This window comes from Heterodontus francisci, chromosome 36 (genome assembly GCF_036365525.1).
Source record: "Heterodontus francisci isolate sHetFra1 chromosome 36, sHetFra1.hap1, whole genome shotgun sequence".
NCBI lineage: Eukaryota > Metazoa > Chordata > Chondrichthyes > Heterodontiformes > Heterodontidae > Heterodontus > Heterodontus francisci.
Window position 1 is genome coordinate 15,829,611 of NC_090406.1, and position 22,621 is coordinate 15,852,231.

The 22,621-nt window shown below is 43.7% G+C and overlaps 1 protein-coding gene across 1 annotated transcript in view; it reads right to left on the reverse strand.

Moving 5' to 3' along the window:
- The window catches only part of LOC137351439 (sperm microtubule associated protein 2-like), a 58,972-nt gene extending 36,811 nt beyond the window's left edge, over positions 1 to 22,161 (reverse strand). Inside the window, exons 1-6 of the mRNA XM_068015884.1 lie at positions 22,038 to 22,161; positions 20,726 to 20,828; positions 19,981 to 20,104; positions 15,923 to 15,945; positions 13,090 to 13,142; positions 6,010 to 6,076 (exon numbers count right to left, since the gene is read on the reverse strand). Coding sequence (XP_067871985.1) covers positions 6,010 to 6,076; positions 13,090 to 13,142; positions 15,923 to 15,945; positions 19,981 to 20,104; positions 20,726 to 20,828; positions 22,038 to 22,161 — 494 coding nt within the window. The remainder of the gene's footprint in view (positions 1 to 6,009; positions 6,077 to 13,089; positions 13,143 to 15,922; positions 15,946 to 19,980; positions 20,105 to 20,725; positions 20,829 to 22,037) is intronic.
- Between the last annotated feature and the right edge of the window lie 460 nt (positions 22,162 to 22,621).

Below are 22,621 nucleotides of genomic sequence, written 5' to 3' on the forward strand. Positions count from 1 at the left end.
TCTTTCTGTTATCTATGGAACAAAGGGTCATAAAAATGTTCTATTGTTGGTTTCCAAGCATAAACCTCACGTCTCAATAATCAACCAAGGTTCAATAAGCAATTATATTTGATGAGTTTATCAGATTTTCATTCAGTCGTTTTACAAGAAGTCATATTACATTAGTTACTATGTGTGCAGAATGTTTAGTAAGAGAATTTTACTTACAAACATAGTGTATGCGATAATATTATTGATGTAGTTGGTAGCTGACTGTCTATTGGAATGATCATGATACCTTGATATGCTTGCCCGAGCACCGAAGGTGTATCTTAGTGAGTGGAGGAACACAGGGCTTCATATTAGAACCACTGCTGTTCATCATCTTCATGAATGATTTGGTTGAGTGTATTAATAGGACCATTCACAAGTTTGCAAATGATACACAATTGTAGAACATAGAACATAGAACATTACAGCGCAGTACAGGCCCTTCAGCCCTCGATGTTGCGCCGACCTGTGAAACCATCTGACCTACACTATTCCATTTTCATCCATATGTCTATCCAATGACCACTTAAATGCCCTTAAAGTTGGCGAGTCTACTACTGTTGCAGGCAGGGCGTTCCACGCCCCTACTACTCTCTGTGTAAAGAAGCTACCTCTGACATCTGTCCTATATCTATCACCCCTCAACTTAAAGCTATGTCCCCTCATGTTTGCCATCACCATCCGAGGAAAAAGGCTCTCACTATCCACCCTGTCCAACCCTCTGATTATCTTATATGTCTCTATTAAGTCACCTCTTCTCCTCCTTCTCTCCAACGAAAACAACCTCAAGTCCCTCAGCCTTTCCTCGTAAGACCTTCCCTCCATACCAGGCAACATCCTAGTAAATCTCCTCTGCACCTTTTCCAAAGCTTCCACATCCTTCCTGTAATGCGGTGACCAGAACTGCACGCAATACTCCAGGTGCGGCCGCACCAGAGTTCTGTACAGCTGCAGCATGACCTTGTAGCTCATAAACACGATCCCCCTACTAATAAAAGCTAACACACCATATGCCTTCTTAACAGCTCTATTAACCTGGGTGGCAACTTTCAGGGATTTATGTACCTGGACACCAAGATCTCTCTGCTCATCTACACTACCAAGAATCTTCCCATGAGCCCAGTATTCTGCAATCCTGTTACTCCTTCCGAAGTGAATCACCTCACACTTTTCCGCATTAAACTCCATTTGCCATCTCTCAGCTCAGCTCTGCAGCCTATCTATGTCCCTCTGTAACCTACAACATCCTTCGGCACTATCCACAACTCCACCGACCTTCGTGTCATCCGCAAATTTACTAACCCACCCTTCTACACCCTCATCCAGGTCATTTATAAAAATGACAAACAGCAGTGGCCCCAAAACAGATCCTTGCGGTACACCACTAGAAACTATACTCCAGGATGAACATTTGCCATCAACCACCACCCTCTGTCTTCTTTCAGCTAGCCAATTTCTGATCCAAAGCACTAATTCACCTTCAATCCCATACTTCTGTATTTTCTGCAATAGCCTACTGTGGGGAACCTTATCAAACGCCTTACTGAAATCCATATACACCACATCCACGGCTTTACCCTCATCCACCTGTTTGGTCACCTTGTCAAAAAACTCAATAAGGTTTGTGAGGCACGACCTACCCTTCACAAAACCGTGCTGACTATCTCTAATGAACTTATTCTTTTCAAGATGATTATAAATCCTATCTCCTATAACCTTTTCCAACATTTTACCCACAACCAAAGTAAGGCTCACAGGTCTATAATTACCAGGGCTGTCTCTACTCCCCTTCTTGAACAAGGGGACAACATTTGCTATCCTCCAGTCTTCCGGCACTATTCCTGTCGACAATGATGACATAAAAATCAAGGACAAAGGCTCTGCAATCTCCTCCCTGGCTTCCCAGAGAATCCTAGGATAAATCCCATCTGGCCCAGGGGACTTATCTATTTTCACACTTTCCAAAATTGCTAACACCTCCTCCTTGTGAACCTCAATCCCATCTAGCCTAGTAGTCTGTATCTCAGTATTCTCCTCGACAACATTTTCTTTCTCCACTGTAAATACTGATGCAAAATATTCATTTAACACTTCCCCTATCTCCTCCGATTCCACACACAACTTCCCACTACTATCCTTGATTGGCCCTAACCTATCTCTAGTCATTCTTTTATTCCTGATATACCTATAGAAAGCCTTAGGGTTTTCTTTGATCCTATCCACCAATGACTTCTCGTGTCCTCTCCTTGCTCTTCTTATCACTCCCTTTGGATCCTTCCTGGCTAGCTTGTAACTCTCAAGCGCCCTAACTGAGCCTTCACGTCTCATCCTAACATAAGCCTTCTTCTTCCTCTTGACAAGCTCTTCAACTTCTTTAGTAAACCACGGCTCCCTCGCTCGACAACTTCCTCCCTGCCTGACAGGTACATACTTATCAAGGACACGCAGTAGCTGCTCCTTGAGTAAGCTCCACATTTCGATTGTGCCCATCCCCTGCAGTTTCCTTCCCCATCCTACGCATCCTAAATCTTGCCTAATCGCATCATAATTTCCTTTCCCCCAGCTATAATTCTTGCCCTGCTGTATATGCCTGTCCCTGCCCATCGCTAAGGTAAACCTAACCGAATTGTGATCACTATCACCAAAGTGCTCACCAACTTCTAAATCTAACACCTGGCCGGGTTCATTACCCAGTACCAAATCCAATGTGGCATCGCCCCTGGTTGGCCTGTCTACATACTGTGTCAGAAAACCCTCCTGCACACACTGGACAAAAACAGACCCATCTAAAGTACTCGAACTATAGTATTTCCAGTCAATATTTGGAAAGTTAAAGTCCCCCATAACCACTACCCTGTTACTCTCGCTCCTGTCAAGAATCATCTTTGCTATCCTTTCCTCTACATCTCTGGAACTATTTGGAGGTCTATAGAAAACTCCCAACAGGGTGACCTCTCCTCTCCTGTTTCTAACCTCGGCCCAGACTACCTCAGTAGACGAGTCCTCAAACGTCCTTTCTGCCGCTGTAATACTTTCCTTGATTAACAATGCCACACCCCCCCCCTCTTTTACCGTCTTCTCTGTTCTTAGTGAAACATCTAAATCCCGGAACCCGCAACATCCATTCCTGTCCCTGCTCTACCCATGTCTCTGAAATGGCCACAACATCGAGATCCCAGGTACCAACCCATGCTGCAAGCTCACCCACCTTATTCCGGATGCTCCTGGCGTTGAAGTAGACACATTTTAAACCAAGCTCTTGCTTGCCAGTGCCCTCTTGTGTCCTTATAACCTTATCCCTGACCTCACTACTCTCAACATCCTGCACACTGGAACTACAATTTAGGTTCCCATCCCCCTGCTGAATTAGTTTAAACCCCCCCAAAGAGCACTAGCAAATCTCCCCCCCAGGATATTGGTACCCCTCTGGTTCAGGTGAAGACCATCCTGTTTGTAGAGGTCCCACCTACCTCAGAAAGAGCCCCAATTATCCAGGAAACCAAAACCCTCCCTCCTACACCATCCCTGCAGCCACGTGTTCAACTCCTCTCTCTCCCTATTCCTCACTTCGCTAGCACGTGGCACGGGCAACAACCCAAAGATAACAACTCTGTTTGTTCTCGCTCTAAGCTTCCACCCTAGCTCCCTGAATTTCTGTCTTAAATCCCCATCTCTCTTCCTACCTATGTCGTTGGTGCCTATGTGTACCATGACTTGGGGCTACTCCCCCTCCCCCTTGAGGATCCCAAAAACACGATCCGAGACATCACGTACCCTGGCACCTGGGAGGCAACACACCAACCGTGAGTCTCTCTCGTTCCCACAAAACCTCCTATCTGTTCCCCTAACTATGGAGTCCCCAATGACTAATGCTCTGCTCCTCTTCCCCCTTCCCTTCTGAGCAACAGGGACAGACTCTGCGCCAGAGACCTGTATCCCATTGCCTACCCCTGGTAAGTCGTCTCCCCCAACAGTATCCAAAACGGTATACCTGTTGTTGAGGGATACCCTGTTGTGCACAGGGATTGGGAATTTGGAATTGAACAACAGCTTGCAATCCGATTTAAGTTAGTTAGAGGGATGGGCCTGTGTGGCAAATGTCTTTCAATGTGGTTAAATGCAATGTTTTGAATTTGGATTTGGGAAACTACACGCACACACAGAAAATTAATTTTAGCTCGTTTGCAACAGCAATACAATTATCACATAACACATATAAAAGAAGTATATTTTTCAGGATTGTAATAAAACTGTAATTTGTCTTACAGGAAATAATGCTGATTGAAGTGGCAGTATTGGAGAATGGGACACCTTTTTATTTCTGGGCACATCAGCATTCAGCATGCCAAGTTAGACATTGCACAAAGTAAATTCCCCTTCCCCTGACCCAGACAGACTAACCTCAACACTAATCTTAGAATAGCATCTCTTGCTGCAATAGTTTTGTATTTTTCCACTTCTATTTCACAGGGATCCTATGGCTGCTCTGAATAGGACTGACTATTCAGCATGAAGTAATGCCAAATTTTGCTTAAATAATGCTCACTAAAAATTTAGGCTGAGATTGTCCCAGCTCATTTCATGTAGGATGTTGCTAAACAGGAGACTCAGGCAAGATTTTCACCATACAGTTTGGAATCAAGTTAAATTAAACCAAGAACTGAAAGGCCAACACCTAAATCACTGCAGAATCCAACCTCTAACCAATTTTTAAAAAAGTGTATCAAACTAAAAATGTTCTGAGCTATAGCAGAAAATTTAGAACAATCAAAATTATGGAATAAGCCAATGTTTCATGTGCTATTTTAATGATTTATAACCCTGATGCACATGATATTGGTCCATTCAGCATCATCTTTTCAGGCACTACTGATGCTGCTCAAGCCCCAATATGTGGGCTGGAAGCATATGCACATTTTCAGACAGAAAATGTGCCACCTGCCATATTGGGTAAGGACAAAAATATGTGTCCTTTACCCCCACCTGAACCAGGCATTAGACCCTTTGCAAATACAAATAAAAGGCTCCCTCTCCAAGATTGGTTTTCCCTGAGGCAGTCCAAGAAGGTAAGTGACTTATCTGAATGCCTTCTGACCCCACATTGAAGAAACTAATCAGCGTGTCCCCCCAACCCCCCCATTGCTGCTGCCACCAGCAACCCCACTTCCCACCCCCACATCACCGCTGCCTACCAGCCCTGATTTCCAATCTGTCCCATTCCCAGCGCCAGCTCCTCACATCCTGGCCCAGCCCTAAATCCCCACAATCACTCTTCCTGACTCCCCTGATCCTAGGCCCCACGCTTCTGGGCCGCTTCCTCCCCTCCATGATCCCTGAACTGACCCTTGGCTCCAATCCCAGACTTAGTAGCCAAGCAACTGTGTACCACTTTTCACCAGCAAGCTCTAATGCTGTGCTGGCTCCACTATAATGAGGTCCAAGTTCCAATATCTGGGAGACTTGAGCCTTACCATTCAGGTAGAGGGAATATACTTTCCTCCTGGATTTCTGGGCCCTTAGCTTGATGCCAGAGAATGAGGGTTGCACATCACCAAGCAATACTTTCTTTGATTAAAAACTAGTTTCAAATAGAAAAACATTCCTCTATGAGACAACTGTCCATGATCATATCCCTCAAATTGGAAAAAACACATAGAAAATGGGAAGAATGGGTAAATGGGGGATGGGATATTGCATTCCATGCAGAGCAATAATACAATGCAAATTAACAATCACAAATGATTTTTATATACTAGCAACAGTAAAATTACATCTAGCAAACTGTGTCCTCTGGGTATACAGAAAGGATATGGCCAAGATGCAAACAGGTACTTTGCTTCATTTGTCACTATTAAGGCAATGTTACGGTGCCATTAGCATTGGACAGGAGTGCTGCTAAAGATGTTTCAGTATTAGTAAGTGTAGAAATGATCTGAGCTAAGAACTATTGTGTCCTGCTAAATGACTAAATGTATTTACCTGTTTGATGCAAAACCTTCAGAGAGCTTTTTGGGCTCACTGAGATAAACGAATCTCGGTGTTTCAGCTGAAGGGAATAAAATTGGTCAAATAAGTGAAAACAGCAAATGATCACCTCTGCCCTATGAGCTAATTCAGCATCATTTAAAAAAAAGGTGAAACTGACCTTGGGTTGTATATTTTCCATGGAAAATAAAATTGAACAGAGTGTAAAATCTGCTATCGATTCCCTATCGTTCGATTTACAATACTGCCCAAGACCAATTTCAACCTCCAACTTTTTTTTTCTGGTTTAGTCCAATGCCACAGACAACTATGGGCCTATTTCAAGTCGCTTTGTTGGAGTGTTTTGCCAGAGATTCCTGCCGAAAAATGCCTGTGTAGATTTCAGGTGGAAACAGATCATGTTCAGCTGCAATGGCCCCCATGGATGAACAGCCTGCCAAAACTCATTGGCCTGGATTCTGCAATGGTAATGACAATGAAACTGTTGACGTTGGCCATCATTACTCCAGTGAAACTGACAGCAACTTCGGAAGTCCACACGTGTGCAGAATAAAGCAGAAATCCAGAAGCTGCTGTCAGTGATTCTATGTTTTTCCAGAGGGTGTGCTATTGAGGCATCCCCCAGACTGCAATCTATAGGTAATACATGAATTAAGGAGAACTTCCACTCTTAGGCTGTTAGTCTCGCTGTAAAATCCCTTGAAAAAGTTACAGCTCGTTGAATGATGTGTAACTGGGTTTTTAATAGTGCTCCTAAACACACCCACCGGCTCTGAAATGCTAACTTTATAGTTGTGGCATGTCAAATTCCTCCATTATGATACAGAAATTATACATATTTTAGAATAATAATTTATTTTTAAAGTTTATGATATTTTTGCTTCTATGATTATCTAATCATAATCATTTATTTCACTATCTGAAATATTAATTTTTTTTTTATTCATTCATGGGATGTGGGCGTCGCTGGCCAGGCCAGCATTTATTGCCATCCCCTAATTGCCCTTGAGAAGGTGGTGGTGAGCTGCCTTCTTGAACCGCTGCAGTCCATGTGGGGTAGGTAGACCCACAGTGCTGTTAGGAAGGGAATTCCAGGATTTTGACCCAGCGACAGTGAAGGAACGGCGATATAGTTCCAAGTCAGGATGGTGTGTGACTTGGAGGGGAACTTGCCCATGGTTGTGTTCCCATGTATGTGCTGCCCTTGTCCTTCTAGTTGGTAGAGGTCGTGGGTTTGGAAGGTGCTGTCTGAGGAGCCTTGGCGCATTGCTGCAGTGCATCTTGTAGATGGTACACACTGCTGCCACTGTGCCTCGGTGGTGGAGGGAGTGAATGTTTGTAGATGGGGGTGCCGATCAAGCAGGCTGCTTTGTTCTGGATGGTGTCGAGCTTCTTAAGTGTTGTTGGAGCTGCACCCATCCAGGCAAGTGGGGAGTATTCCATCACACTCCTGACTTGTGCCTTGTAGATGGTGGACAGGCTTTGGGGAGTCAGGAGGTGAGTTACTCGCCTCAGGATTCCTAGCCTCTGACCTGCTCTTGTAGCCACGGTATTTATATGGCTACTCCAGTTCAGTTTCTGGTCAATGATAGCCCCTAGGATGTTGATAGTGGGGGATTCAGCGATGGTAATGCTGTTGAATGTCAAGGGGAGATGGTTAGATTCTCTCTTGTTGGAGATGGTCATTGCCTGGCACTTGTGTGGCGCGAATGTTACTTGCCACTTATCAGCCCAAGCCTGGATATTGTCCAGGTCTTGCTGCATTTCTACACGGACTGCTTCAGTATCTGAGGAGTCACGAATGGTGCTGAACATTGTGCAATCATCAGCGAACATCCCCACTTCTGACCTTATGATTGAAGGAAGGTCATTGATGAAGCAGCTGAAGATGTTTGGTCCGAGGACACTATCCTGAGGAACTTCTGCAGTGATGTCCTGGAACTCAGATGATTGACCTCCAACAACCACAACCATCTTCCTGTAGCACTCTAGGAATCCCTCTGCTTTGACTTCGGTTTGGGCAGTCTGTGCTAACTTTTTTAATAGTGAGTCGGTTTGCTGAGCCTCAACCAAGGAAGACCTGTTTAACACATCCTTTGGGTCCTCTAAATGCCCAAGAAGGTTTCAGATAACCAGATAGTAGGGTCATCTGTCTGCAGTGCCAGTTCAGCCTCCACTGATGGAGATTGTTTGGCCATGGACCTAGTCACCACACAGTCAGGGAAAAGGCCGGGGACCTTCTCCTGCAACTGCTCTGTCTGCCTGACCTCCTTCAGTTTCTCTGAAACCACTGGGGAAGCTGCCACCTTTGCCCCCGCCAGATCATTACCCAGGAGCAGGTCGACCCATCCACAGGTAAACCAGGGACAAACCTCATGGTTAATGGTCCTGAAACAAGGTCGCACTCTAGGTGTACCCGATATAAAGGTATAGGCATATACTGCTCTTTCATACCATTCACTAGCACTCTAGCATTCAATGCACTCTCAGGGGGAAAGGTCATACCTTTTCCCAGCAGAAGGGATTGGGTGGCTCCTGTATCCCTAAGTTTGCCTATGGGCTTGCTTGCCTCATTGGAGGGGTATGGGGCCACTTTTCCTTGGGACACAAAATCCTGGTAACTTACAGGGATTTCGTTACGTTTTCCCGCACTCACAGCAGTAGGTTTACTGCCGCAGTTAAAGCCACAGCCTGGTCTGCTTTGCTTTCCATCAGGGCCCCTTTTCCTGCACTGGTCTGGTGTGCCCTGATTGATGCTGCAGATTTTCCCTGTAACTTTCAGCAGTCAGCTCAAAGGTGACCTGCGTTATTACAATGGAAACACGCAGGTCTTTGGGCGTCACTCCTGCTCTCAGCACCATCCTTTTTGGCCTGAGGAGGGCCAGCTCTTTGTCCAGCTTTGCCTTCTCGCCCATGGCTGCTCGGGCTCCTATTGCCCACCCACCTTTTATCCTTTTCGGGTTTTTGGGCGTAACTAGGGAAGGGCTTTCCTTGGGGTCAGGGCTTGTAGTTTTTTTAATTTGTTCGTGGTTGTGGGCATCATGGGTTAGGCCAGCATTTATTGCCCATCCCTAATTGCCCATGAAAAGGTGGTGGTGAGCTGCCTTCTTTAAGCGCTTCAGTGCTTGGGGTGTAGGTACACCAACAGTGCTGTGAGGAAAGGAATTCCAAGATTTTGACCCAGCAACAGTGAAAGAACAGCGATTATAGTTCCAAGTCAGGATGGTGTGTGGCTTGCAGGTGCTGGTGTTCCCATGCATCTGTTGCCCTTGTCCTTCTAGGTGTTAGAGGTTGCGGATTTGGAAGGTGCTGTCGAAGGAGCCTTGGTGAGTTGCTGCAGTGCATCTTGTATATGGAGCACACTGCTGCCACTGTGCATCAGTAAAGGAGGGAGTGAATGTTGAAGGTGGTGGATAGGGTGCCAATCAAGCAGGCGGCTTTGTCCTGGAAAGGTGTCAAGCTTCTTGAGTGTTGTTGGAGCTGCACCCATCCAGGCAAGTGGAGAGTATTCCATCACATTCCCGACTTGTGCCTTGTAGATGGTGGACAAGCATTGGGGAGATAGGAGGTGAGTTACTCGCCACAGAATTCCCAGCCTCTGACCTGCTCTTGTAGCCACAGCATTAATGTGGCTGGTCCAGTTTAGTTTCTGGTTAATGGTGAACCCAGGATGTTGATAGTGGGGGATTCAGTGATCATAATGCCATTGAACATCAAGGCGAGATGGTTAGATTCTCTCTTGTTTGAGATGGTCATTGCCTGGCTCTTGAGCGGCACAAATGTTACTTGCCACTTATCAGCCCAAGCCTCGATATTGTCCAGGTCTCGCTGCATATGGGCATGGGTTGCTTCAGTGTCTGAGGAGTCGCAAATGGTGCTGACCATTGTGCAATCATCAGTGAACATCCCCACTTCTGACCTTATGATGGAGGGAAGGTCATTGATGAAGCAGCTGAAGATGGTTGGGCCTAGGACACTATCCTGTGGAACTCCTGCAGTGATGTCCTGGGACTGAGATGGTTGACCTCCAACAACCACAACCATCTTCCTTTGTGCTAGGTATGAGTCCAACCAGCGGAGAGTTTTTCCCGATTCCCATTGACTCCAGTTTTGCTCGGGCTCCTTGATACCATACTCGGTCAAATGCTACCTTGATGTCAAGGGCAGTCACTCTCACCTCACCTCTTAGTTCAGCTCTTTTGTCCATGTTTGGACCAAGGCTGTAATGAGGTCAGGAGCTGAGTGGCCCTGGCAGAACCCAAACTGAGCATCAGTGAGCAGGTTATTGCTAAGCAAGTGCCACTTGATAGCACTATTGACAACCCCTTCCATCACTTTGCTGATGATCAGGAATAGACTGATGGGGCGGTAATTGGCCAGGTTGGATTTGTCCTACTTTTTGTGTACAGGATATACCTGGGCAATTTTCCACATTGCCGGGTAGATGCCAGTGTTGTAGCTATACTGGAACAGCTTGGCTAGGGGTGCGGCAAGTTCTGGAGCACAGGGCTTCAGTACTATTGCCAGAATATTGTCAGGACCCATAGCCTATGCAGTATCCAGTGCCTTCAGTTGTTACTTGATATCACGTGGAGTGAATCAAATTGGCTGAAGTCTGGCATCTGTAATGCTGGGGGCTTCAGGAGGGGGCTGAGATGGATCATCAACTGGGCACTTCTGGCTGAAGATTGTTGCAAATGCATCAGCCTTATGTTTCGCACTGATGTGCTGGGCTCCCCCATCATTGAGGATGGGGATATTTGTGGAGCCACCTCCTCCAGTTAGTTGTTTAATTGTCCACCACCATTCACGACTGGATGTGGCAGGATTGCAGAACTTAGATCTGATCCGTTGGTTATGGGATCACTTAGCTCTGTCTATTGCATGCTGCTTATGCAGTTTGGCACGCAGATAGTCCTGTGTTGTAGCTTCACCAGGTTGACACCTCATTTTGAAGTATATCTGGTGCTGCTCCTGGCATGCCCTCCTGCACTCTTCATTGAACCAGGGTTGCTCTCCTGGCTTGATGGTAATGGTAGAGTGGGGAATATGCCGGGCCATGAGGTTACAGATTGTGGTTGAGTACAATTCTGAATACAAATTAAAAGTGAGAGGATTCAATGCTTTTAAATTCTTGGTTTGCTGTCTGCAAGAATACTTCAATGTGATTGGCTGCTTACCTTGCTTACTGACATCATTGCTGCTGCACACTTGGAGATCCCCTTGACTTGGTTCCAGATTTAAACTGTCTTCAGAAAAGGGGAAAATCCATGCCACAGAGATCGCTAGATCTTGATGGGCAGCTTTCTTCAAAGTCAGCAGTGAGTGCTGTTGCCTCACCACTGACTGCAAAATCCAGCCTATTGTCAGTGCTCTCATGTGAAGAAAGGTCACTTGGGTAAAGTATTGAGGGAGTTGGAGAGGAGACGAAAGGATCTTCCTTTTGTTCTTTGGGGGTCTTTGACAGAAGCCTGATGCTCAGATTCTTGTTAATTCTCTCTCTTCAACATGCAGCTAGAGTGAGGTGAAGCCTGTTACTTGGCTCAGTTATTGAAATTGCCTGCACCTCCTGTGAATCTGAGTGAGGTAATTACAGATCAACCAAGCGAGAGCCTTTATAGAACCATAGCCACACAGTTTGGTTTATCATATCTGAGCAATCTAAAGCCAATCTCAGTGCCCTGTTCTCTCCTCATATCCCTGTAAATTCCTCTGTTTTGATTATTTAAATTAATTTCTCCTTAAAAAATGCAATTGTCTCTGCCTTTCTACTCCCTGGGGTAAAGCTCCAGGGAGTATCTGAAGTTTCTCCCAGCCTTTGTACTCATTCTCTTATTGACAATTTTAATTGGATGATCCCTTGTCACTGATTCTCCAACCACAGAAAATAACCTTTTCTTATTCAGCTCATCAAAGTCCTTTGTAGAATCACAGAATGCTTACAGTGCAGAGGAGGCCGATCGGCCCATCGTATGCGTGCTGCCTCTCTGCAAGAACAATTCAGCTAGTCCCTCTCCCGCCTCCTTTATAATTAAAAAAATCTCTATTAAATCTTCTTTGATGGTTTATCTATTCCTCCAGTGGAAATAGTCCCATAATTTCAGGTCATTCTTCATAACCGTAGTTTCTTATCGCTGACATGGTTGAATCCATGCTGTATGTTCCTTATGGCTTTAATATCTTTTCTAGAATGGGGTACTTAAAGATGTACACAGTACTCTAATGGTGGCCTAACCATTGCTTTGCACAAATTTATCATTACAAGAATAACCTATGCCCCTATTTATAAAACTTGAAATGTTGCTAAAGAGGAGTAACTTAGTTTGAGGGCTCTGGTGAATAAAGCCTATTAGCAAATGATGATTACCAGAGGCAGCATGTTGTTATCACATACAGCAATCTCACTACAGATTGGCACTGACATTATTTTCTTCATATATTTAATATCAAATGATTGACTCCTTCTTCGAATTGACGCAGCATTCTCTGAGGCCGAAGACCAGTCAAAAGCATTTGCGTCTCACTTAAAAAACATTGGTGCTTAAGTAAAGTACATGGATTGTGGAATCTCATGGGAACAAAGTGTAATATAATCACCTCAAAATGGAGAAATAGAACAGTACATAATGTACATGATAAATGTACATAATGGAGGAAAAACAGATTATCTACAATAATAGCTGTATTTCCTTGCTGTTTATTTTACTCAGTTAGTCATCTCTACATGTTTACTTCCTTCCTGCCCAGCCACAGCAATATAATGGTGAATTTACCAATCCTAGCTCCTAGTAGGGATTGCTGCAAATGGGGAGCATGTTTGAAGAATTGACACAACACTGTTACCTCTCCCTTTGAGTATACTCCCCTGATGGTAGCACATGCTAGCTGAATTTACCCCACTGCATCTATGTGTTTCTATTAAGCTCTAGAGACCTATTTGTAATCAATCACTTTAAACACTAAGTTTAGTATAAGTTTAACATTCAGTATATCATTTTTCAAGTTTCCAATGTACCATGCAACCACACCCCTCCATCCCATATCTTCCTCTCCAGTTTCTCTTTGCTAACATACCATAAATGATGTATTCTTTATTTGTCTTTGATGTTTTGCCTGTAGGATGTTCACTGTTGAAAGAGGATACAGATTTTAGTGAGGAATAACAATGTGAGAATTTAAATACCCCATTCTAGAAAAGCTATTAAAGCCATAGGGAACAATTGCCAGTCAGTAACATTATCTGTTCAAAGCAGACAATAAATTTGTTAATTGTTAACGACCTTTACCATTGCCTTCTGGGTCTATCGCCATCTCTTCTGTGGGAACACTGGGAACTGGTGGTAAGTGAGACAGGGAGAATGGAAATCTGGGAACCTAGGCCTTGCCCCCACCCTCCTGCCACCTTTCGTGGCAAGGAAGGCAGTTCCAGAATGGCAGGGATGTCCCAGTCAGGTAGGTGAGCTGACAGTAGACCACACCCACACCAATTTTCCTCATTCTCCGCTGTGCTCTGTTAATATCTGTACCATAACTGCACTAAGGTGTGACAATATAGATAATACAGTATCTTTTTTATTTGCAGCCTTATCCAATCATTTGGAGTCATGCAAATTTGGCAAATATCATGACAGAGAATGAGGAAATGCTGGGCTGGTGAGGCCCACTGCCATCAGCCTGAGCAGGATTTGCCTCACCTCCTGCAACTATCTTCCCTGACAACTGAATATAAATAGCGGGGGGTGTGGCAGGGTCCCTGGGGTCTTGCTCCTGCCCACCCCAAATACATGGTAGGTATTGGTAAACTCCAGAAAGCAATGCTAAAGGTCTTGAGGTCCCTCTGTGGAGGAGAGCGCCTTGTAGCAGCCTCGTGTCCCTCCAGTTGGCCCCAAAAACTAACCTGTTAAGGGTCTAGGCCTCAGCTGAGTCCTTCAGTTGGAACCTTGATCCAATCTCTGTGGCGCTTCTGCCCTTTTAAGGTCCCTTGATAGCAATCTTGTGGTACTACAGTGGCAACTGCATTGCAGCACCATCAGGATATTCTGTTCTCATACTGGTGGACTCCCTCTTGATGGCACGAATTCCACCAGGACCCCATTTTTCATACAAGATTATACAGGGTTGGGCTGATCTGGAGGAGTGGGTAGATCTCCTGCCTTTCTGGAATTCTGCTCAGAAGAGGACAATCCTGGCATATGGTATCTGGTCATTTTAACATGGGTTTCAAAAAGAAGGGTAGCCTTTTCGAATTGCTCTCAACTCTTCATTGGTGATTTGCCCTCTCACACAGCAGATTTTGGTGCATCCACTTGATATATTAAACCATTGTAGGAAACTTAAACTCAAAATAAAACACACAAAGCAGAAATCTGTAAATGTCGGCAGGGGCATGCTTGTTATAAGACAGCAGTGGGAGAGTAAGAACAACCTCGAAGCTAACCTACAGTACAAACTGGGTAATTTCATAAAACAATAGGTAAATGTACAATGAATTGATCAGATTTGCACCAGAAAGCATGGAACGGAATAGTGTGCAAGATTTCCAAGCAACGATACATGTTACTGCGGAAAAGACACTTAATTATGAAATTATCTAGAATCATTGGCTGTCTTAAAAGGGGGGCACAGGCACATTGTGAGTGGGTCAAATGGTATTATAAATGTCTGAATGGTCTACCTAACTTAGCTGAACATCAAGATTGTACGAATGCTTTAAAGCCTCTCAGATTAGTACACCTTTTGTGATCATGCTAATTTTAAATTCTTGATGAGCAACTGACATATGTCAGAGCTGTTCCAGTTTCGTAAGTGGTAAACAAGGTTTTGTTGTGTAATGAAATGTAAGTTACATGCATCTGCAATAAAAGAAAATGAATTTCAACTAATACATAATTCCTTTATGTTTAGAAAGAATAAAAAGTTACAAAGCATTCACATTCCTTAATGTTTCTTGAATCATTCAGGCCAAATAATCCATTCCCAAGCTATGAAGCTTTCAATTTGTGACAATTTTTGTTGTAGAAAAAAAAATGTGGCATATTTTCCAACCTACTGCCCGGGTATAAAACTGGCATGCTGATTGGGTGGTTTCTACAACTGGCAGCTGACCTGCAATGCCAGTTTTGTGCCTGGGCAGCAAGTTAAGAATCTTACCTGTGTCATTTTTTTCTTTGCACTGATATATTTTACAGTAGCGGGTAATGAACAAATGTTGATAAGCTAATGGTGACCCACACTGTGTGTCTTACACTTAAGAAAAATCTTAAAATTCACTCTTACAGGACTAGAATGAACAGATAATCACACAGTAGATGTTGCATGACTGTTTATCTTTCATCCATGCTAAAGATCCTCATGCCTCATTCATTTCTTTAGCTGGCAAAACAACAGTAGTATTACAAAAATAAGCTATTGTTATATAATGGATCAGTGCACTTCACTGGATCTGTTCAAACTCAAGATGATTTTTGCCCAATGGGAAAAATAGAACTATTGTGCAGAACTCATTTCTGCAGCTTCCTAACAGATTGTATTATTTGAGTTTTGTCTTGCACATTGGCACAAAGGGCTCACACCAGTGTCCTAATTCTACCCATTTTTTTTTTGACTAGCTGTTGTGTCTATTCCCAGGCCATGTTACCTTCCAGGAGATCCTAGCTTTTTTTGGAACTCATCCTTCCACGCTCCATTTGCCTGCCATTAAAGTCTTGCATCCTAAGCACATGAACCTGCCGCCAACTGAAATGCATTTGCTTCACAAGTTGTAGACTGGATTATAAAATAATGGCTTATTCCAATAAATTTCACATTAACTGAATTTGCAACTTTCCTTATACTAGGAACATTGAAAGAGTATCTGGAGACTATACTTTAAAATATCATTAGTTTTATATATTCACGTATATCTTACCCATCAGCAGCCTTTGACTTGTCCTGAAAAGTAACCATGAATTCAGTTAATGAATCAAGAAAATCTTGTGTTATATTTTATGGCTTAAGCTTGTTAATACCCATGTTCTACCTCAGTGTAATTGAGGTTTCTTTTTCAAAGGCTTCAGATGATGCAGGAGAGGTCAGCTAGCAATATGGAGACACGGAACTGGAAGCTATCAAACATCCAGCTCTGAATTTTACCAGCCCCTCGACAATGCAGGTCATGGCGCAGGGGATGGTAAAATGCTATGGGGAGAGGCCCGCCTCGACCTGCGATGTCAAGAAGGGCCCGCCGCATATTACAGGTGGCGGCGGGACCTCTATGTGCCCCCCCTGCCCCCACCACACACATCCCCCCCCCGCGCTGCCTGGCGGCGGGCCCTTCATCAGCATATGTAAATGACCATGTAAAATATTTAAATAAACTTACCTGCAGGCGGTGGCTGCCCCACTCCGATATTATGGCCGCCGTTGGTGCTCTGCGCGCCTTCGGAACTCCATACAGAGTTCCGGGCAAGAACTTGGTGGGGAGGGGGGAGGAATAAGATTTTCAGGGTGGGAAGAGTGGAGGAGCGGGGAAATCAACTTTTATTGGCTGTGGGGATGGTGGGAAGGGGTTGAAGGGCAAAAGGTTGGAGGTTGGGGGGAAAGTTCGGGTGTTGGAACAAACAACTGATGGTCATTTCATTGCCTGAAATGACCATTGGAGGGGGGGGGGGGGTTGGGGAATGGCCTCCATCACGTACCTTGCAATGGCTTAAAAATCTTTTACTTTATACCCTTTAAGAATTAAACTTATTTGTGCGGGCTTAAAGCCCTTTAAAAATGGCGGCAGGACCTGCGTGGTGGTGCCGGATGCCGCTGCCGGGGACGCGGAGACTGCCCCCTCTCTGTCATTGGGGCGGCTGCTCTGCCTCCTCTATTTAAATGGGCCCCCACAAGTAATATTGCGGGGGCTCAGGGACGGCGCATCCACATGGAACTGTGGCACACTCATAAAATTCAGCCCCCAGTTTTTATAGAAATGTTAAGCAACGTGCCACAGATCTGGAAGTGCATGCATGTCATGTCCAAATATATTGCATGATAATGATGACCCTAAGTGGATGCATTTTAAACAAGCAGATCCCATAAACAATACTTAAAATCTTGAAAATTCATTTTGAGTAACATCATCTTCACAAAAAGGCTTTGTGAGTATTTGCAAACACCTGACACAGTGATGTAAATCACACTGAAGAGCGTATAACATCAATGTGACAAAAATAACTGTCCACTGGTATCACCATGTCAACATGTATCAAGATGAGTAAAGGGGGAAAGATGCTCAGTCAAGAAAAATAAATATTGTTAACTAGGAAAAAAAAAACTCCCTGAATTAATGTCCTGTCTGGACTCATTATTGGGGTGGGGGGGGGGGGGGGTGGGGTGTGGTTGGAGGAAGGGCAAATTGCTCTGGTCGCTATGTGCGGTGACACTGTAAATGGATTCGTAAAGATGTCCCCTGGTTGGGATTCCGAGTGAAATTGTAAGCATTCTTTCTTAAAGTATTTATTTTTACACTCTAAATACTGATCAAGGAACATCTTCATCAACACACTTATGATGGGGTCATTTTTATGTCTTCTGTATTCCTGGACGGGTTGGAGGGGAGGTGGGGGGTTGGGGGGGGGGGGGGGGGGGAAGGCTGGGGGGAGTTTGGTGGGGGAGGGGTGTGGTTGGGTGGTCCAGCCAAGTTCCTGATATGCATTCCCAATGCATGGATCAGCGACTGGAATGCTCAATGTTACTACACATACTCACAGAGTACTCCCTCCCAGTGTGTAAACATTAACAAGAAAGAACATCAGGAAGCATAAAATGAGAAAAGTTCGTTTGGAACCTGCTTTTGTTCGCTTATCATGTACAACTTGCTCTCTCAAGAACTTTACTCAATAATTTATTTCAGAGGAAAGGGCTTTCAAATTCTCTCTATTTTTTACAAAGCAAAAAGAATGTCCAGAAAGCATCAGAGGTCATGACCTCAGCCAGGAAATCTTGATGGGCTTCTCTTCCACCCTAAGAATAATCTGCATGCTGATTTCTTTACAGCATCATTAATTTTATTAAAAATGGGGAGTGTTTTCCTTCAATCTTTTTTCTCTAATGTAAACAAGTTCATTTCTGTGAGTCTCCCTTCAGAACTTAAATCACTAAATTTTGGGATTATTCTTATTGTTTTTCCTTCATCAAACCATCAATGTTCTTTTCAAAGTATGATGCCTGAAATTGCACACAAAGAGCTGAATTTTGTGAGGCCTCCAGTATCGGGGGACATGGCGGAGGGGGTGCCCAGAAAATTCTTCTGGGAGAGGAATCTATGTCATCGGGGACGGCCGTTTTGCCCCCTCCATTTAAATGAGCCCCCACTCGAAATATCGCGGGGGCTCAGCGCCGCGCAAATCGTGCGGCTAGTTTATAAAATTCAGCCCAAAATATTTCAAATGTGATCTTTTTAAGGTTATTTGACCTGCAACAGTAAATTCAACAATACCATACACCCAGTGGATAGCCACGTTTAAGAGATAACAGGTGCAAAATGAGAAGAGCCGACTTCTGTGCCATATTATTTGGTACCAGGGACGCGGAACCTCTGTTACATGAAAAGACTTGAGAAGTTGAAGTTTTTCTCCTTAGAGCAGAGAAGGTTAAAAGGAGATTTGATAGAGATTTTCAAAATCATGAAGGGTTCTGATAGAGTAAATAAAGAGAAACTGTTTCCAGTGGTTGGATGGTTGGGAACCAGAGGACACAAATTTAAAGTACCTGGCAAATGAACCACAGGCAAGATGAGGTGAATATTTTTTTACACAGCTAGTTCTGATGATCTGGAATGCACTGACTGACAAGGTGGTGGAAGCAGATTCAATGAAAACTTTCAAAATGGAGTTGGATAAATACGTGAAGGGGTACAATTTACAGAGCTATGAAAAGGCAGGAGAATGGATCTAATGGGATAGCTCTTTCAAAGAGTTGGCATAGGTACAATGGGCCAAATGGCTTCCTCTGCGCTGTATTATTCTATGATTTTATGATTCTATAAAAGGAGATGGGTCAGAGATAGGGGTAAAATGCCTTTATCCAAAGTGTGCTCCCTGTGAGTGTCGTTACTCACTGTAATTGCAGGATTACTGAATTTACCCTATAGTCAACAGCTCTTGGGATGTGTGTCAGTACCTGATTAGCCTTTCTGATAACATCTTGTGATTAGTCACCACATATTTCAGCCTTTTGAGTTTTGTTGTTATTGATATAATTGTATGATGATCCTACGCTAATCCATGCTTTCACTGGTTCCAAAAAGATTATTTTGTGAGGTCTTAATCCAGGTGTGAAGACTTACTAATAGCTAGCACAGTTTTAAAAATTGGGCTATGATGCAGTAGCCTATCAGAGCTTCCTTATGTAAACCTCAAAATTCTTTAGTTGGATTTTGTTAACTGTGAACAGCTGAGAGAGGTCTTTAAACAAAATTTTGCACACTTGGATACTTTTCACAATTTAATCTATGTAACCTTCCTTGTGGATTTTTCATGAGATACAGAGTGACAAATACCCAAGTCTAAAATGCTTTAACAGAAAATTTCTGGAGAAATTCTGGTCAGTCAAAAATTTATAGTCATTTTTTTAAAATGTTTTTCAGGTATGTATTTTTGAATAAGTAGATTTAAAATGCAAATAGGATTATAATTGTAAACTAGACAAGAGCTAAACACAATCTAATTTGTAGACATTCTTGTGCATTTTTAATCTTTAGAACCTGAAATAAAAAATTAGTACCCTTTTTCAAATTTAGCAGAGATGTGAAACGCTCTAATTGCCAAAAAGTGTTGATTAATAGTTTTCCTTCTGCATGCTGAATGGAAAGATTTAAGCAAAAAAATAAGTTGAACATATTACATTTCGCATTATTATTGTTAGTTTGGAGAAATGAACAGTGTAAACCAGAGCTAACATTTTACAATAACAATGTAAAATAAAAATTGCGCAATTTACCTTAGCGTAAATTGCTTGGATTGAGTTGTTGTCTTTACGAATTGGCTTTGGCTTAGCTAGTTCTTGAGTTCTGGGTGTAGGCTTAGCTTTCATTGCATCAGTTTTCACAGGCCACATGGCTGGTCTACATTTTAAGTGAAAATGTTACTTTGAACAGTTGATTACACAACAAAAATGTATGTATACAATAGAATAACATACTGGCAGTTCCATTCCTAATGCAAGCAAAGCATGGCCTCTGATTGTCACCATGGAAATTTTAAACAAATACACCAATGTGCCAATAAAATAAATGCAAGAAGATATTAATAAACTTGCAGAATGAGCAAGTAATTGGCAAATTTTTGAGTTTGAGGTGGTGCATTTTGGAAGGACAAGTAAGGAGGCCACATACTCCTTGGAAAGTTAGTATCTAGATGGGGTAGAGGAACAAGGGGATCTAGGGGTACAGTTACACAAATCAGTAAAAGTAGCAGCACAGGTTAATAATTACATGTTCATTGGCAAAAATTACTGATGCTATGCTCTTGTCCTTGAAAGTTGTGTAAGACAATTCTATTTATAAGCCAACTCAATTTATAGATGTGCCATACACAATAGGGTAGCTGTTCACCAAGGTGCCCTGTATTAAATGTTGATTGATTTGTTTAAGAAATGTGAAAGAGAATTTATATCAGTGAAATTGCTGTCACTGCAACAGAAGTGCGGTTTCATAGGAATTGGCTCCATCTGCTGCAGCACAAACCTTACCGTAAGGATCATCACAGCTTTACCACGCAAATTATTCCACAAGTGAAGTCTATTAGCATAATACTGCCCCAAGAGAATATTCACAGTAGGATCCTTATCTAGTTAAGTTATAGACCAGTGGGGGGAATGTTAACTCATGCCTACCTGTCAATCTAAATGGTGCATGATCAATGTATGGTATACACAGTGCAACTGGGAATTCTACAGTAACAATAGCTTGTATTTATGGCAGCATTAATAGAGAAAACCATTCCAAACTACTGCGCAGAGGTATAATCAAAAAATGGACACTGAGCTAAAGAAAGCAATTAGGAGGGGCCTTGAATGGATGTCTGAAAATAGGAGAGAAACTGGACAGGATTGGTTTAAAAAGGGAGTTACTATGTGGTTGAAGACATGGCCACCTATGTTTGGCTTATGGGAAGGGGTAATGTACAAGAATCCAGAGTCACAGTAACAGAGAGTTTGGCGAGGCGATTGTAAGGCTGGAGGATGTTATGGAGATAAAGAGATGCAAGGCCACAAGGGGGTTTAAGTTTTAAAATTAAAATAGCAAATGTGGACATGAGCAGGACTTGGTACAAAACAGGATACAGGCTGCAAAGCTTTAGAGGAGCTGCGGTTTACTCAGGGTGGTGGATGGGAGGCTGGAGCAGGAGATCATTGGAATAATCCAGTCTGGTTGTGACAAAGCCTTGGATGGGGATTTCAATGGTTGATGGGCTAAGGCGGAGGCTGTAGTGGATGATGCTGGCTGGAAAGAATATGGGGTTGGAAGCTCAGTTTGGGTCAAATAGGATGGTGATGGTTGTGCACAATCTGGTCTAGCCTGAGACAATTGCCATGCAGGTAATATCAAGTCACATTTGTAGAATGATATTAGTACAAGGAAACCTTGTACTATATTGTGACATTATTAACAAAAGAATTGGCACAAAGCAGTAAACTGCATTTTTACCAAAGTAGCTTGCAACAGGTATATTACTTCAATGTCCTGGTGTTCTACCAGCACGTTTCAATGGATAGAATTTCTCCATATTTGTAGGATGGCCCAGACCCAGGAGTATGGTCAAAAAGGTGGAGCGGTACTTTGGACACAGCGATACAGGGCTGAATTTTACCCACCCTTCAACACTTCGGGTCGTAGCCTGGGGGCCAGTAAAATTCTGCGGGGAGAGGCCTGCCTCGACCCTTGACGTCGAGCAGGGCCCACCGCATATTACTCATGGCGGGGGGACCTCAATGCGGTCCCCTCCCCCACCGCTCGGCGGCGGCACCCCAATTACCATATTCAAAACGGTACTTACCTGTGCAGATTATGCAGCCCACCATGTCTCCATGTAGACTTCCGGATTTTACATTGAACGGTTGGCCATCACGTGCCATCCCGTTCACAAACAGAAAAGCCAACGGGTCATCGGAGGTAGACATTTTTGCCAGCGAAGGTAAGTTCAGATATTCAGGGGTCTCACTCTGCACACTGGGAGGGGATATTCAGGGGTCTCCCTCCGCAGACGTGTAGGGAGCCACTGCGATTCCGCCCTCCATAATGGTTGGCAGCTCTGTGCCATTGACTGCCTCTGTCAGTGAAGGAGCAATGGCACTCAAGTCAGCCTGTATGTGTGGAGAGTGTCAGAGATGGTAGGCGTGCGAAGCTTATATGGCTTGTGGGCCAATCGATGCAGCTTGTACAATCTTTATGTGGTCATGCGGTGTCACTCTTAGTGGGAGCTAAGATGGGCAATGCCATGCCATGCCACACAGCTGCTGCATGAAAGCACCTGATGTACCACTCAACATCAATCTCTGCCCTGTCAGGAACCTTCGAAGAATTGAAGGAACCGAGTTGAATTGCAACTTGAAGATGGGGATGGTTCACCCTATATTGATT